Source organism: Haliaeetus leucocephalus, unplaced genomic scaffold (assembly GCF_000737465.1).
Source record: "Haliaeetus leucocephalus isolate CR32 unplaced genomic scaffold, Haliaeetus_leucocephalus-4.0 Scaffold0, whole genome shotgun sequence".
NCBI lineage: Eukaryota > Metazoa > Chordata > Aves > Accipitriformes > Accipitridae > Haliaeetus > Haliaeetus leucocephalus.
In genome coordinates, this window is record NW_010972436.1 from 13,203,773 (window position 1) to 13,221,807 (window position 18,035).

An 18,035-nucleotide genomic window follows, 5' to 3' on the forward strand; every position below is an offset into this window, starting at 1 on the left:
ACTGCAGCTTGAGGCTCACCTGCAAAAATCCTAAGCTATTAGACAGCTCACAGAGCTGGTAGCAATGCTTGCTGTTCAGTGTACCTGTGAACAGCTGTTTGTTGGCTGTGTATCAGTCCTCTGAAGTGATATTTGTCATGAAGCCTCATACTGTTTAGACCTGTGGATATGCCTATACAGAGCTATTGGTTCACTCAGCCAAATCTTATCACCTATACCTGGCAATACATAAAGTGTAATTACTTTGGATAACCTGGTCACTTATTACTTGCATAGCGTGAAGATATATAAAAGCCATATACTAGGAGCGAGTCTTAAATTGTGAGCCTGTCCCCATATGCAGATTTCCATGTTAAACCATTTAACTGGGTAGGGAAGAGGAGGATGGCATTAAAGAAAAAAATAAAAGAAGAAAAATCACTGTAACACTTTTCAAGCAATGGTAAAAGCCCCCTAGCAGCCTGTAATTCTGACATGGATATCATTGTTGAAGTATCTAGGCACTTGATAAGCATTCGCATAACATCTAGCCACTGTTTGGTGGGGATAAACACCTTTATTTGATACAGGGGAAACTGGGGAAGAGATTTTAAAACCACCTCCAGTTACCTGAAAAGCTGCTTCCTACTAATTCTATGAATCTCATTAAAGATCAAAAGCCATCAGCAAAAGATCAGAAAATTGAACCCAGGTCTCTCAAGGCAAAGGTGAGCATCCAAACCATTAGGTCATGTTTTCTTTAAGTCAGCTACACTGAAAGTCTGATCCCCAAATATCCTGGTCACTACAGCCAGTATGGATATGAAGAGCATTCCCTTACACAGCTCTCCTCAAAGCGACTAGTCATCTAGAGATTTTGCACAGAGTACTGGAGCAGGTGGGTTATTCCCAGCAGGATTTTTTGCAGCAATTAACATCAGGACTGAAGCGCTGCATGTTGTACACAACCACTGGGCAACATCCAGGCAGTCCAGAAGGAGTGTTGGGGTTTGACAATAAGATTTGTCAGAAACACTCATTGTCTGTTACCAGAGTCCCAAATCCATCAACAAGGACCTTCATGCAACTCCCCAATAAGTGGAACAATGCATGTGGTGTACCTGGGCCATGGTAAGGGAGGTTGGCCCAAATACGGTCACAGCCCCATGCCATTTGCAAAGATGAAATAACAAAGTGACCACATCTCAAGGCACTGAGCTGGGTTTATTCATTTGACCATATCAGTATCAAACTAGAAATCATCTGTTTAAGGTCATGTGTTAGACAGGAGCAGCATTAAATAATAGACATACGAAAAAGAGACTGTGCTTCAGAAAAGATTCAGTATACAACATACATAGTATGCCATTTTAACACAAATGCTTATAAAGAGTTATCCTAAGCATCAAAGAGAGTTTTATAAAAGTTTACGTTCTCATCCCATGGGATGTACAGAACTATGCAGTTTACATAGTTTTACTATCATCCAAAACATCATGTTTCAAATGTATGAGGCACAGCAAGAACAATATAATTCCATTTCCATAGGAACATAAACACAGCTTGTCACTAATGACATGCTTTCCAAACCATAGCACTCATGGCAATTATACACATGTACAATTTTAAAGTATTAAAAAGCAAGAGTCTGGAGCCTGCCCACTGTTACCAATACGGAATAACATTTGATCTACCCTTGAAAACTACCCAATATATCCTTGTAGTAGCTGTAACACAGGAAGCAGGTGGAATCACTGTCGTGCTTTGTCAGGGCCAGCTTGCTGCGCTATTCCCAAAGCTAACCGATATAGCCAGTGAAGGATTCCCTCCACCCACAGAGAAGGGGGAAAGGGCCCTGCTTAGCTCTGACAGCCCAGGGAAGATGCAGAGTTAAAACACATCTGTAACCAAGTGATGCTTTGGCTACAGAGATAACTGATAGAAATTAGCTCAGCTTAAGGGAGGCCCTGATTTCCATTAAGAATGACCAGAGACTGGCCAAGTCTCAAAGACAGAACAAGACTGAACCAGTCTTTGATGAGTTAAATCAAGAACTTTTTTTTTGGAAGGTTTTCTCTAAGGACAACTCAGAGACACTGAATCTTACAGCCCACATGCTCAATTTTTTTTTTTTTTTCATGGCAGTATTTTCAAGCATATATTACAACTTTTATAAAAGTGCAAGGCCCAGCACAGGAAGATATCCCGGATTAAGACATTCCCAGCAGTGTTCTTTTTGCCATCTTCTTGTTGGTCAACCAGCAGATGCACAAATGTCGTTGCTTGGGATCAGCTTATCAGAGCCCCTAAGGGTTTAGCTTAATCATCGGTGCAATTAAACACTATTCACATTTGACAGCCTACAATGGCAATATTTTTATGTACAAATTTGAAAATCAAGTCTTAAAATCAAGTTTTAAGAGGTAGAGGTCCACTTCTGACCTGCCAACATAAAATGTTACTGGGTCAGTCATATTCTAAGGCTGGTGGTCCCCTAACAATATTGAAGTAACCAGCTAGAGCTCCAAGATCTATATAGAGTGATCTTTGCCTCTTTAGCAGGTCCGACTCGTCCATGCTCCCGGTACACAGTGAGGAATCTAAAAAGGAAAGAGACAAAGCATGTCATTATTGCACAAACAGCTACACTAGTTCAGTTTCACGGTTGTAGACGTTACTGGAATAATTGGCCTAATATTTGCTTTTATTTATCTGTGGTTTAGAAAGCTTCATTTTTAAGGACAATATAACATAAACCTCATATAAAATAAAATAAAAGGTAACAAATCAACCCACAACTCTAGGGAAAAGAAAGGTAAGCAGTTTGCTACTGAAAACGGCAAGTGTGTTCAACTGTTTCAAAAAAGACCTCCCTCAGCCGGGACAGCTAGGCAGAGCTTCCTCATCCTCTGAGCCATAATGCTAAAGGAGAGTTTGGTGCAAGAAAAAAACCTGCTAACTTTCTGCCAGCTGAGAATTCCCCTTCATTACAGGGGAATTTTCATCTAAACAGATGACATCCTCTTTGTGTCGCTCGGTGTGACAATGCAGAACAAATATGGGACCATCAGTCTCAGATTTTTTTTTCCTTTAAATCAAGGTCTGAAGAAACCAGACCCCGTTTGCAATGGCAGAACTTCCCTGAATACTTGTATAGTGAGTGTCATGGAACTTCATGCTCCTAAACTAAAGCTCCAGTTTAATGGTCAAATATTTTTTCATCTTCAAAAGAATTAATTCAGATGGCCTGAGCCAGTTAAAGGATTATGCACCCACAAGGCAAAGCCCGAAGGATCAATAGATGCAAAGGCTGTGATTGATTTAAGTGGATTTGTTGCAACAATTACAGCACCCAAAACTTTGCATAGATATCTTTTCAAATACTTATCACAATCAAATAAACCACTTGTCTGGAGTCAGTTCTTAAATGCCTTTTGTCAGGACCCTCCTAACATATTTTACAAGAAAAGCATTTTGAAGCCTGTTAGCAAGTTGCTGGCACTAAACCTCTCTTGGGCTTGATATTATCTGAGAACCCACTGAGCTTCCTAACTGGTTCATGTGTTGTCCTTCATAAAGCACTTACTAATGCACAAGAGAAACTGTGTTCTATCCTACAGTCTTTTTGTTTCTAAAATAAAGGGTTTGTACTGCTGACACTCAGCGACATTACAGTCATGGTTTTATATCTGTCTTTTCCTTTAAGGAAGCAAAAAGTGTTGGATTTGGTGATGGTGGTAGTTGTTGGACCCTTTTTGTTGTTCTTGTTAACAAATCGCTAGTATCAATAAAACATCTGTGGCAAATTAAGGCAATTTGGGACAGCAACCTATACTTCATGAAGTGCCATGACTGACTACCAGGGTTTTTTCATGAGCCAGCCCTTCCGGAGCTGCAGAATTCAGGCTAAGTTCTTCCCCTGTTGAAGTCAATGGGCGTTTTATGTAACACTTAATGAGCTCTGGGTGTGATCTCATCTGATTGGGAGTTTTACTGGTGTCTTTCCAGAAGCTTTTTGAGTTTTGTTTGTTTCTAAACACTCACTCAAATCAAGTTTTGACACAAAGTAAAATCTACAGAGTGCAAGATAAGTAAGCCTGATGTCATTACCTGTAATGTTTTCTGGCAACTGCAGCTCCTTCCTTGCAAGCAGTCTTTTCCTTTCAAACAATGCCGAATCCAGACTCTGGCACCGTGGCTGCTCTTCTGGGGGTGGGTGTAAGGCTTCGTGCTTCAGTAAGTCTGCTGCAGACAGCCTATGATTAGGATTCCTTTCTAGAGCTGCTTCTAGCAACTCTCTCATGGAAGTGCTGCAGTCTTCAGCAATGTCTTCTAAGGGGGGAGCTTGCTTGTGTATCTGTTGGTATAAAAAAAGACCATTGAAACAGTTATTCCAAAAACAATGGAAGAGGAAGTCACAGATAACCACGAGTGCTCTGGGAATTCCCCACTTAAAACTCATCACCTCCTTAAGCTGGGCTGATCAATGAGAACAGAACATGTAACAAAATCCACCTTTTTAAAATCAGATTTTATCATAAATTTAAAAACTCAAAGCAAGTCCAAGCAAGCCTAAAATCTGGTGCAATGCAAATTCACCAGATTTCTGTACCACACTGGAAGAACCAGAGAATCATATTTGCCAGGCTCCAGTTTTTATCTGCAACTTTGAAGCAAAACAGACAGGTAGAACACAGATGGGCTTGTTTCAATCAAGTTTCACGGTGTTCTAACCCTGTCCTTGCAGTAAACTCAAGGCCTATAAATTGTAACACAAACCACAGAGATGACTCCACCTCAGTCTCTGTCTTCCCCTAAATGATCAAAACCCACTTCTTCCCTCCCTCCCCCGAAGCAAAAAGGATGATATCATCTCTCTGACAAATATTTTGATAGTTTTTATATGACTGGAGCTTTCCCAACAAAAGTACAGGAAAGCCTTCAACTGAAATTCAGCTATAGCTTTGCTAAGGACACTTACAATATAGAGGTAGGATGGATATGCAGAACGTGGATATCTGTTCACCCAGGGCGGGATGCCAGTTTGCATATGAATAATAGTAGCTCCCATGCTGTAGATGTCCGCTTTTGTTGTGTGGCCTCTGCAGAGGATAACTTCAGGGCTCATGTAAATCTGTGAAGAATAGACAAAAAAAAGATTAATCAATAGGGGAAAACAAGAAGCAAAGATGAATCGTTACATTTTGTGATCTGGAAAACTCCCCTCTGAAGAGATGCACCCCACTAGTACCTGCAGCCTAAAGACCAAGCGCCATCTGGGGAATAAGATTTTTCTGCTCTGTACATTACCACAATCACAGGGATTTTCTGGTCTGGCACCTGGACAAAGTCATATTCCAGGTTTGCCCTCCCCAAACAGGCCACAGCTCAGTGGCTATGGGACTTAGCTGAGCTGTGAGAGGCTGAGGTTCAAGCCATGGCTCTGCTTCGGTCACCCATGTAGCAGGAACCTCATCCCTCCATAGCAAAAGGAGGTGCCTGAATTGCCAGTTTGTATTGCCAGGACTGCTCCATTCTGCTTGAACAACATGGCCATGCACTAGGCTAAAGAGAGAGGGTGACCCTCACTGCTAGCCACCCAGCTGGGGGTAGGAGTCCACTCTTCAAATCCCTGTTACATTGGATACTATACAACTCTTCTGGGCAGAACTGACAGATATACACCTTCCTGTCTTCCTTACTCTTTTCCTCTCCAGTCCTTATCCAATAACCTGCATGTTGGGGTATTATCCTAAGAAATGGGATGGTGAGGAACAAACCAAGTCTAAGGCAACGCATAAATTAAAAGCCAGGTCTCTTAAGTCCTGCTGTGTGCCCTTTCCACCAGGTTATCCCCAGGGCAGCTATTAAGGCAAGCATCCCTCTTCCATCCTTTTTTTAAAACAAAAATTCTAATTTTGTCTAAACCAAAATACAGTTTCCATCCAAACATTTCACTGAAAAGTTTGGATTTGTCAAGACCCTGAAGAAGGATCTAGTGGGAAGCTCCTGCCAGCTCCAGGCAGCTGGGAGCACAGCTGGAGGAGAACGAGATGGGCAGGATGCAGGAGGCACACCCCGCAGCTGGCAGGAGCTGCCTGCATGGCTCTGCCACCGCCACCAGCTGAGGGAGTAGGTTTCAACACAGTGTGGGCTCAGCCCACAACACACTAGGTTAGCAAGCCGCCCTGTTTGCTTCTGGTTTCTACTTTTCCCTCACCCAATTTCTCTCAAAAGGAACCAAACAGAACTTTAATTAGTTCAAGTCATCCTGCCACAAAGAATCACATTAAAAGCCATTAACTGACACAAGAGCAGGAAGTTAAGTCATCACCACATGGTTTGACTACTTACTACCACAGATTGAGAAAGGCTGCAGGGCTCACGCAAATTCCGAGGAATATTTCCCAGTAAATCACATACCACATCTGCAAACAGAGCTTCAGATCGGAAGCATGTGCAAAGGTTCGGCAGGCATCTACAGCTGCTACTTACTCCTATCCATTGCTTTCCTCTGGGCTACGATAGAGTAAGTGCATGCGCACCCGCTGCCTTTAAGTCTCACAAGGACCAAAGAACAGAATTTCTACTTTTGTAAAAAAAAAGTGACTAGCAAATACAGTGTGACTTGTGTGAAATCTATATAAACAAAAAGCAGCTGCCTTCCTGAGAAAAAAAGATGCTGGAACAAGAACCTGTCTGCAGTTACAGTCCAGGTGTGAAAATGGTCAAGAGGCACCTTGATTGCACAGGGACAAGAAGCAAAAATGAGATGTGCACCAAAGCTGTGATTTCAGACTGATTTAGACTGGCCTAAGACTCTTGTCACCGAAGTAGGCAGCCCAAGCCCCGGATACCTTGCCATTCTCACTCCTTCCTACTGCTGGGCTGGCACACGTCTACCGGTCAGAGCAGAGACACAACCCAACTAAAAACCAGTCCTTTTCTTCATGCTGTGCTAGTTATACTTTAGCATTCGTGCAAATGAATCACACCTTCCACATTCAATAAACCTCAGCAGACGAATTTTTCCTCCCCTCAAACACTTGTAACTGAAGCTTCCATATTTTAACAAAGTGACAGAAGCGTAAGAGAAAGTGTAGCAAATGCCTAGAAAAAGTATTTCCCACAGAGCAGTTTCATCACAACCAGGGTATATTGTGCTGCATGCCTTGTACACACTATTCAGAAACACAGGTTTTTCATGCTACACCAACTAAACGAAATTTAACTATCTTTCAGTCATTCTGTCAGAATTGCAACTATTCATTTTCATAAACACAAAGCAGATTCACTACATTCAGACTTCCTGTGCTATAGAAGCAAATAAAAACCCTAATAAAACCTAATAAAAACCCCCAGAGGAGAACATGCACAGGAGAAAGATAACTCCAACTGCCACTTCCTTCGTGGACACGAGTCCCTACCAATACCAGACATAAGAAACCATCCAGTTCACAGGCACAATGCTGCATGGCAGTGATAGAGCCCAAACAAGGGGTTGCCCAACCATGTGAAGAAACAGCACTCCTGGACAACTGCACCATTTCTTAAGGCTGCATAATAGAGGGTGCAAAACTTAGGAGGACTTTGGAGTCCAGATCTTACTTTGAAAAAAATCAAGAAAGCCAGCGCTATCAAAGACTACAGAGGACATTTGTGGGTGACTGGATTAGGCAACCCACAAGGCTGAACACAGGCACTGTGGAGAGGAAGATGCCTGGGAAGAAGACTGTGAGCAGAAAAACCTATAGACTAGCATTCATGATGTTCCTTTAAGTCTTTGACTGGTATTTGAATATCTCCTTTCCCAGCACTCTCTCTGTGACTTTACTTCTGGCCTGCAATGCTGTGGTGGAACGGCAGGATTGCTGGTTCCGAGGACTGCCTACCTCTCCCCCAAGACAGTCAACACCAAGCACCACCATGTTTCAGGGTTGTGGGGACTATCCGCTTTCTGAGGACGTGACTGCAGGTGCTCAACAGTGCGGAATAATTTTCTTCCTACTAAATGAAGAATTAAGTGTTTTCCACAGTTGTTCTTACCAACATGAACTTGGCCTGTCCTCTAACAGCCAGGAGAGGATCATCACACCAGTCCACTCCACAAACTTGGAAATTTCCTTTTTACACACACCTCCATCCTTGGGAAATACCCTACCAGGGCTTCCAACTCATTCCCACCATTTTTCTTATTCTCATTAACAGCACACAAAACCCCCTTAAACAAACAAATTAAAAAACCCAAACCAAACCAAAATAAAAAAAAAACACCACAAGGCACGTACATCAAATGCCAGAAAGCATGTTGCTTCCAGTATAGTAAGCATTGTAAGCTCTTTACTCCCCTGACTAGAAAGACAGTGAAACCCAGAGGTCTGTAATTTCTGCAGTTTCAAAGGAGGAGTCAAACTACTGTGTTGAGCAGGTCACCCCAGTCCATAGCTGGTATCTCAGAAGAAATCTTTGCTAGAGCAAAGAACAAATTCCTGTCTGAAGTGTCTCTGACCAGCAGCTGATCCACTGCAAACAACCCTCCTCAGAGTACTGTTCCCTTGTTTGACTTCAGTGAACCCTGATTTCTCTTTGACTTCAGATTTAGAAATTGCTAAGAAATGGGACTACAGAGAAGGTGACATGGCTTTCAAAATCTAACATCTGATTCTCCATTCAGCAGTTGAAAATAAAAATATAATTGAGATTACATTAATGTTTGTTTGTAACTTTTTGATGTTGTTATAAAAATCTTTTGCCTGAGTTTCTACCCTCAAGCTCCAAATTTGAGCCTAAGCATCACAACCATAGGTGTAATATAAGAACTTTTGTCCCTCCAGCTTCTTACCTCTGTTCCTCTAAGGTCTTTGGGATAGTATATGTCTTCAGTCATTTGAACACTTAGGCCAAAATCCACCAAAACAGCCTTAGTTGACATAAAGACAATGTTGCTTGCTAAAAGAAAAATAAAAATGGCAACATTTAAGTTTCTAGCATGTTAGGCATTTATTTTACAACGTGCCAGTTTCATTTGGATGGAGACAACACAGTACTTCTCCTAGCGAAAATGGATCTGTTAGCAACTGCATCCAATTTTAAATCATATCTTAAAAATCAACCTAGACTGGTTTACATAAAAGAAGAATCAACATTTGGAGAATTTCCTAGCTTAAAAAAGAAGAGAGAGAGAGAAAAAATGGCTGAGGGTAAGGGAGGAAGGTGGAAGATTGGTAGGCACCTCAGTGCAGTGAGGCTTGCTCTGAAGACGTTTAATGGTCTCCAAGGTGGAGAGCATGCTGTGCAGGTCTGGCTATAAACAACATAACTGTTGGTCACCAAGCAGTTTCTCTACACTAACAATGTAAATGAAGACAGAAGTAGAGAGAAACCGAGGCCCCTCCACAGCATCCACACCAGTCTCCTGCAGCAGTCAGCAACAGCAGCTCAGCATGATGACAGAGGACAAGACTATGGCTGCAAAAGTAATACAAGACAGGGATTTCCAAACTCCCACCAAATTGCTGCAATATCTAGGAGCTTAACTCACTTTCCTTCATAAAACTCTGCCTAAGGCACAACTTTGTGCTCAGAGGGCTTTCTTTGCAGTTGTATTTCTGATCAAATATTTATGAAGGTAGTACTGCGTGTAAACCTTGAGAAATTCTTGTTTGCCATTTCAGAAGACAAGAACAAATGAAGTCTCCAAGTTACACAACAGAAACACATCTTCTCCCAGAGGAAACTGTGGGTCATTTTCCATCTTGACTGTGCCCACCATGCCCACCCAGTGAGAAGACACAGACTTGATTTCAGCAGTACTGGTTCCTGAAGCAATCCTTCACATACCTGCCTCCCAACCAGTGCTACAAAACTACAGAAATAAAGGTGTAATTTTAGGGATACCTTTGAAAATACGGATTTTAAACACCATGTCAAGGACAGTGCAGAGGGCCACACTGCCACAGTGCAGCAAGCTCTGCTGCCTGTTTGGGACTGCACCCAGCCCCAGCTTCAGCTGGTTTTGGGCAAAAGTTTCCCCCACCAAATAACCTTCAATTTAACCGCTTTCCAACCAAGGGTTAAAGTGAGTGGCAGCACTGAGCTGCTGCTAAGAACCAACAGAAAGTCCTCCTCCCCTTCCTGGCTCAGGGCAGTCTTCTTCCCAGTAAAATCCCCATCACCTCCTGCGTCAGCAGGACAGACTCAAAATGCAGTAAGGATGAAATCAGAGATGTTTGGGAAACAGCCTCTTCTATCGATTCCACCTGATGGATGAAAGCACACACCTCATCTCCCTCAAGCAGAGGCCACCTCGCCAGGTGGTGGGTACGACTGCCATTAAGGGCCAGGGTTACCCAGCTCACCCCCTCGAACAAAACAGCTCCCTGCAGGCAGGAGCGTGGCCGGGGTTTGCACCCAAGCACCTCCACCTCAGCTGCTGCCCTGCATTCAGTAACGCAGAAAAAGGCTGGAAAAAGCAAAATGCGCTCACATCCACCACATTCACAATGGAATGGTTCTCCTATCCACTGTGTAGATGTTGTAGGTTGGGTTTTGGCTGGTTTGGTTTTTAAACCTTTTAATTAATGTCTTTGTTACTGTCAATTACAGTAAACCCATAGGAAAGACTCTTACTACAAGTAAGAAAGCACAACTAAGGGAAAAATTAAGCAGTTTTATAGTTGTCAGAATCTCAAAGGCTTACATCTAAAGTACTGACCCACATTAACTAAAAGTAATGCAAAACTGAGATAAAAATTTAGCAATTCTTGATAACTGTCTTCTGTCAACTATTTATTGTAACACTTCAGTTTGAATATTTCTGTTCTAAGCCCTCAAGTTCAGCAAAAAATTAACTCACAGAAGAGGTAAGTCTTCATTAGAAGCACTGTTACCAGAAAGGCAGAATTTACCTGTCTGCGGGCACAGGTGGTGCTGGGAGAAACAGTATTTAATATTAAATTAAATGTAATGCATTAAAATTAAATTTTAAAGCAATTTAATACTAATGTATTTAATTTAGGTTTAGTATCAATACGTTTCAATTATTTATACATGTTAATACTCAGAGCTTTTTAAAAGCAAATATGTAGTAAAATTTGCAGTAATTGTTGAAAGAAAAAAAGAGTACAAATTAGGTATTTAGTTCCAAAGCATCTCAAACTGAGAAACATCCATGCAGAAACATAAAACCTAAAAGAAGGTGCAAGAGGAAGGTGGGCACGGAAGCACTCAGGATGAATTTACAGGGAAAGAGGGAAACTTCTGGTTTAACACAGACTGATAATTTCACTCATTTTCTTTAGGTTTTTATTTCAAATTGAGTTGCTCAAGAAAGGCAAAGGAACTATGACTTTCGAATCATCCTCTCCACTGCAGTGAATTAATAAATAGTGTAAATAATTATTATCTCCAGAACCCGACCTTGTCATTTGTTGAGCATTACCCATCCCTCCCAGAGATGCGAAGCTATGCACCCCAGCTCAGTCCCAGGCTCTCCACCAGAGCCCCAGCCCAGCTTGGACCAGAAAGCACCCCAAAGAATCCCACACACATACGTTTGATATCGTGGTGGATAATCCTCTTGGAGTGGAGAAAGTCAAGTCCTTTCAGAATATGCTTTGTCACCCAAATGATTTCAAATTCTCTCATAGGACCACAACTCTCCAGCTTTTCCATGACAGATCCTCCCTCTCCAGCTTCCATAAAGAGATGGATAGTCTCATCCCACAAAATAGCACCGTATAATTCAGCAATGTTTTCGTGACGGAAACATGCCTGTATTTCAACATCCGATGGTTTGAACTGTTCCACTGGGACCTAGGATATTGAAACAAAACCACGGAAAAGCAGCTCAAAAAACAAGTTATCTGTACTAACACTAGTTATCCTGTAGATTAAAATGTAAGAAGGAAGCAAAGCATTCCTATGCACTTGTTAAAATACGGAGCTTTATTTTGATCCTGTGACTTGTTCTTCCTTTCCAGTTTACAGTTGAGAGAGTTTTTGGAATCATGCCCAAATAAAAAGCACAATCTTCCAGAAAAAGCGATGTAGCAAGAGTTATTCCTGTCAAAATCCAGTGGTTACGCAAAAGCTCTATGCAAACTTCCTGGTGAAGGAGATAAAAATCCTTCTGCTTTTTCCATTAGCTTTGTGCAGTCTCATCTGCTCTACCAGAACTATACACCTGTCTGACATGTGGATCAGTGCTTGCAGTGCTCAGCAAAGTCTACAGACTAATCATGGTCAGGACCATTACTGACCTTGATTCAATCCTTATTAGCACTGTTTTATGGCTTACAAGAAATGAAACCTGCTTTAAAGCAAGCAACTGGCAGCACTATATTTCTTTAAAAAGTCCTGATAGCAGATTGCTAAGACAATAAAAAGCAGTGTTTGCTTAGACATGGAAAGGCTACTACAGCTCTTTTTATTCTCCTTCCCTCAGATTTGTGGCTGTGAACCAAATAAGAGGCTAACATTTTTACTGCAATGAGAAATACTCTTTGTATCTTCAGAAACATTAGGAAGCTTTAATTCTGCAATGAGTTATGCAGGAGTGGCAAACTAAATCTGTCCCCATGTGGATACACCGGCTGCAATGGAAGGACATACAACAGCCTTCCCAACTCTTTCCCATACAGAAGTAATGCGCGTGCTTTACTCATGAGCACGGGGATACAGAGCAGTGTCCCAGCTGAGCTTTTACTGGCCCTAAGCATTTACTGTTCAGTTCAGAATAGTATGTTGAAAGGTAAAGTTGAAAGAAAATGTTGGCATGTATAAAAATAGGGAAGTGCTCAGCAGTTTTCTTGAAATATCTCACAGCCTTATGCTCAGTCAGTGCCCAAAACACAGTAAGAGTTGCACTTAAGCTGAGCTCTCAGGGACATTAATGGCACTGGAGTAAAGAAAACTTATGTCTGAAGACCCCAGTGAAAGCACAAGATCCTAAAACCATCTGCAGCAACAGGGTTTTGCTATCACCTTCAGCAGGGACGTGACCTCATGCTGATATTTTACCGCCATGAGTACAGCAGGACAAGTAGAAATACTTCTACCCCCACAGCACAGCAGGCCTGCCCACATGGCAGTTACACATACTTCCAGATACTCTCAAAATGCTGAAACTTTAGCAGTCTCAGAGACAAAAAAATTAAAACAAGTTAACAGTTTAATACATGGATTTTTCCTACCTTGTGTAGGCCAACAAAACGAAGATGATCACCAGTCTAACAGTGGAATTTCATGCAGACATATTTGAAAACATACTGTATGTACTGTGTCGTACAATATTTGCTCAGAGATAAAACTACTGAACTAACATACCAGTTTGCATGCCATTCGTTTCTTGGTTTCTCTATCTTGGGCTAAGTACACCTTCCCAAAAGCTCCCCGAGGAATAAAATCAGAGCCAATGTTCCTGTAAGTCAGCTTCCACGGAAACAGGAGCACATCCGAGTCAATTTGATAGCGCCCATTCTTGGGTGTGATCTGTGGAGTTAAATAAAAAAATAATAATAATAAAAAAATCGCAATGAAGTTAAAACTACTTTAAGCCTTATTAATTTTATACATGTGGTGGGAAAAAAAAAAATCACTTGTATATGTGCATGATGCATGCGATCTGTTCAGCAGTCTTTATTTAGAAATGCCAAATGGGAACAGCATGTGAGGTGTGGCATTCATTCACAGCCCAGGCATCCACGTTTCTCTCCAGTGACTAATTTACAAAGTGTAAGTTGCAATTAATTGTCTTGAAACAACAACAACAGCAGCTGGATTAATGAAATTACCCACCTCTTGTTATTAGGTTTACCTGCACATGTTTGTCCTTCCTGTAATCTACTAACCTGTTATGCCACATACCTGTTACTCACAGGCTATCTTATACAATGTGAGCAAGAGTTTCAGCATTTCCTAATATCACATGTACTGCTCGGGGAACACATTTTAATTTTCCATCCTGTATCAGAGTTTCTGCTGCCTAGTAAAAGGTTGAAGAAGTCTGCTGTGATTTTACCAGCCACCTTCTAGTTTTATACTGTAGTTAAAAAAAAAAAAAAAAAAAAAAAAAGCACACCATCTGCTTTAGGTAGGTAATGTTGGGAGCTTTGGTTCTCTATACAGTCAACAAGCCAAAGAGGGTTGCTCCAGGAAGCAATTCAGAGCATCTAAGTCAGTATCTTGCTCTAAATCTTCCTCCAAAACAGCTCCCTCCCTCTGCACATGACAGAGAAAGACCAAACTCCTAAGTACAGCCATGTGAGTACTGCTTGAGGTTTGATGTTATTTCTTCAGTCTCTTAGTATTCTCTCAGCTAAAGAATTAGTAATGTTTCCTGAGAACATGATTCTAATTAATTCAGGGATATAAAGTATTGTCCGTATCTTGAATATCATTAACCTGTTTACTGCTCCTTTATTGAGATTCTTGAAGATATGTAAAGGCAGATCAAGGATATTATCACTTCATGTCTGTCACATGGCCTCACGTACTCAGCTCTTCAGCTACCCTTTTTAAGATAACAGCATATTAGGAAAATTATTTGGTTTAGATTTCTTTTTAAGAGGTAATGCACATAATCCTTCTATGCTTTAACTACCTTCATGTTTTTTAATTAGGAAAGTATCTTCTTGACTGCTAAAACTGTAATTTGTGACTAGTATTTACATGAAATAAATTAATTCTTTGAAGTTCTTAATTTTCGGGAGGATAAGTTCTGAACTGTTGGGGGGTGCGTGTCTTTTTATGAAAAGTATTTTGCTTAGGATATGCAGAATGAGCCTCCCCTCTACTTATCAGAACCAAGGTAAAGACTCTAGCAATCCGTACATCTCGCCTGCTCACTTCTGCATTTCAAGGGGCTGATACTAGATAATCCACATAGGTTACACCTATCCTGGAAAGTAACAGAGACCGAGTGGAGTGGATTTGCAGAGCAAGAGAGTAACAACCACCACACTATTCACATTTTCAGGAGGCTTTCAGGACTAGTTCCGAGCCTGGTCCTATGCAGCGAATGCTCATCTGTGGCTGTAACACATCCTGCAGTTTAGTTTCAACTGAAAGAAGTCCAGCTTGTGTGCTCCAAGACCCTTCGTGACACAAGCCATGGTGCAGTCAGTGGGGGTAACCAGGCAATCAAAAACACTCCTGATCCTAACCAAAATGCTATAGATATTTACAGTGTAGATGCACCTGCTGAAATGCATGTACAGGTAATGCCCTGCCTCCAATCCTCAGTTGCTTAATGGGATCATATGCACCTCATAGTACTTGGTTCATACCAATTGTATGCATCTGTAGAAACAATATGGAAGCAAAATAACCTCGAGTATGTTGAACAGTGTCTATCCTAAGTATAGGAAACATTTAATATTAGTAAGTGTCATTTCAGTGTTACAGAGTTTAAAAGTGACTGTTTTGCAATACTGCAATGTTCCCTCCAAATCAAAATAAAGCAATACCCTGTGCTATTTCACACACAAACTCAGTAACCAGTAAGCCTCAAGCAGCCAACGTTCACATATAAAACATTACATGCAAGATATTTTAGATGATAGATGTAGAAAATATCTTAAGAAAATAAAGCAGCAGCACAAACATATATGAATAAACTTCCATTTCATAATTGATTTGTTTCCAGAGCAACTGATTTTAAACAGAAGTCCAATGACACTAACATCTACAGACGCTTGTAGAACACCAACCATTTTAGGGAAAAAAATGAACATATCTCAAAGCAACACATCTATACTTGAGTTTAGCAGTGTGTGACATTACATAATACTGTTAATTCTGAAAGTCACAGTTGATACTATATGCTTTTTCTCCTTACATTGCTACTTTTTACATTTGTGCATAGAGAGTGAATTCAGTAAATATACCAAAATAGATGCTAGACTTTTATTGGGAGTTTTGCATAATGAACTCTTTTTACTGCACGAACACAAGGCACTAGAAAACCCTTACCATTTCCCAAACCTGTAAGCCATCATAGTTGTGGCTTTTGCTTTTTTACTGCACATCTCAAGTTTGTATTCAATGTTGGGCAATGTTTTCTAATCTCCAGGGATCCCAAGAGGCAACATAGAGTGGATCTTCCTGAACAACAGACCTTTTTCCATAGCTGCCTGAGACTGCAGGGGCTAGACTTGATGACCTCAGAGATCCCTCCAGTCCCAGATTTGCGCAGAGAACAACAGCCTGACTGTTACTCCTGGGACTGGGGGTGATCTTTGTTTAGATTTACTAAAAACTTCTAACTCCTAAGGTCTACTAATTTTCAAGTAAAAAGAAAAGAGACATACCATATTCAAAAGGATTCCAGATTCTTGCTGTCTGCATCCTTTAAATTGTTTTGAAGTGTTAGACACCTGATTTGCAAAAGCAAGCAGGTCTTCCACAGTCCCATATTTGACAGAGGACATCAAAGAAACCTCCCTTTCACAAAACAGCAAGGATTCCGCACGTTCTTCATTTTGATTTGCCTCTTCACACATTGTAATCAAGCTGTCTTCATAGACTGCAAGGTCTCCACCTGGATAAAGGTTTTCCATGATGTCTATCACTTCAGACATATTTAAATTAGTTAGCAACAAGTCAATCTCCTCTTTGCTATCACTACCCGTGCTCATATACTCCATTACTGACCACTTTGCAAAACCACTCCTGAAAAAAAAAAAGAAACAAACAAACCTGAAAACATTTTTCACCTAAATTTGTTTTAGCAAAGTAAGAATGAAAAAAAGTGATTGGGGTGATAGACAGCTCATCATTATACAGTTAGATTTAAAATTATTAATTTGTATTATGAAGAAAATCATAATTAGTAGACTGGGTGAAGAGGAAATGGAGAAAAACTCTCTGCTAGTGAAATTTTATTTAGAAGTTATTAGTGAACCTCCCCTGTCATTCATTCCTGGAATTTACTTTGATAAAGCTTTTCGTTAGAGGAACTGGCACAGTAAGGAAGCACATACTAGTTCTATTTTGCTGGATATGCAAAAATGAAGGAGCACCCTCAATACAAATGAAGGAATTTATTATTTGGAAATTAATGACAAAGAGGGATATAAATGTACTCAATTAGCTTATCCCCAAGTTTTTATGAGCAATTTATGTGATGTGTCCAGAAAGATGAGAAGGTCATGGAGCAAGATCATTTCACTAGCAATAAGCATCTGTTAGTATCATTGCATAAAGCACAAGTCACCACCTGATATACACAATCCATCTTTTTTGAAAATAACTGATCAGAACTAGACTTGAACTGAAATTTTCACCAGTTTCAGAAGAAAGTCAGAAATGGAGTTATCACAAAAGCAAAGACCTTCTGAAGCAGTTTCCAGCAGTTTGTTCTGCCCTCGCTAGTCCTAACAAAAACTTTTTAAGGTAAATCTTGACCATTTTGCTGAAGCGGACTTTCACTACAAGAAACTGGGTTCAACATCCCAAGAAGTCCCTTCCCATCCCAGGTTCCTACTTTAAGCCAGAGAGAGTTACTTTATTCAAGTTAAAAACATATGCATCGTCAGTCATTAAAATACTTACACAAATAGTTTTCAACACGTAAATGTCTACAGCACTTACCTTGTATTTATCCTGGTTACATCACACAAAACCATCAAAAACGTCTCAATATAATCCCTAAAGTCGTCATGTTTCTTGAACCTGTATTTACCACCGATGATAATTTCACAGCGTTCTGTAGCAGTCTATTAAAAAAAGCAAAACAAATAAAGCCATGGCATACCAGCTCAGGCAGAAAGACTGGTTTATACTCATATGATCATTGGCTTCACAGGCTTCACGGAAAGAAAAACTAGTAATCACAAGGCTGAGATAACAGGGGATTTTTCTGCAGAAAACGATGACAGCTCAAAAAAGAATCAAGCTACTGTATGATCATCCAGATTTCCAAGTAGTAGTGAAAAATAGTTTTTCCATGATTAGGTCCTCAGTTTTATTCTCCCTGCCTCATGCTTGCTAGTAGCAAAGAAGAGAAGGATCTCCTTTTCCTCTTGCAGAACTGAGTAGACCATGCCCTATTTAGA

General features: G+C 40.7%; 1 protein-coding gene across 1 annotated transcript; it reads right to left on the reverse strand.

Moving 5' to 3' along the window:
- Nucleotides 1-2,118: 2,118 nt before the first annotated feature.
- Nucleotides 2,119-17,652, reverse strand: MAP3K8 (mitogen-activated protein kinase kinase kinase 8). The gene is made up of 8 exons (XM_010585064.1): nt 17,572-17,652; nt 16,290-16,650; nt 13,306-13,470; nt 11,532-11,793; nt 8,822-8,928; nt 4,961-5,113; nt 4,090-4,336; nt 2,119-2,579 (listed from the first exon to the last, which is right to left on the reverse strand). Exons 1-8 carry the CDS (start codon nt 17,604-17,606, stop codon nt 2,446-2,448), a joined length of 1,464 nt encoding a protein of 487 aa, XP_010583366.1. The 5' UTR covers nt 17,607-17,652; the 3' UTR covers nt 2,119-2,445.
- Nucleotides 17,653-18,035: the final 383 nt, after the last annotated feature.

Coding starts and splice junctions, on each gene's coding strand:
- MAP3K8 (XM_010585064.1), bottom strand. CDS start 17,606: ATGGTTTTGTGTGATGTAACCAGGATAAATACAAG. Junction 13,471..16,289: donor CTGGAATCCTTTTGAATATG/GTATGTCTCTTT, acceptor TTAACTCCACAG/ATCACACCCAAGAATGGGCG. Junction 5,114..8,821: donor AAGACCTTAGAGGAACAGAG/GTAAGAAGCTGG, acceptor TATTCTTCACAG/ATTTACATGAGCCCTGAAGT.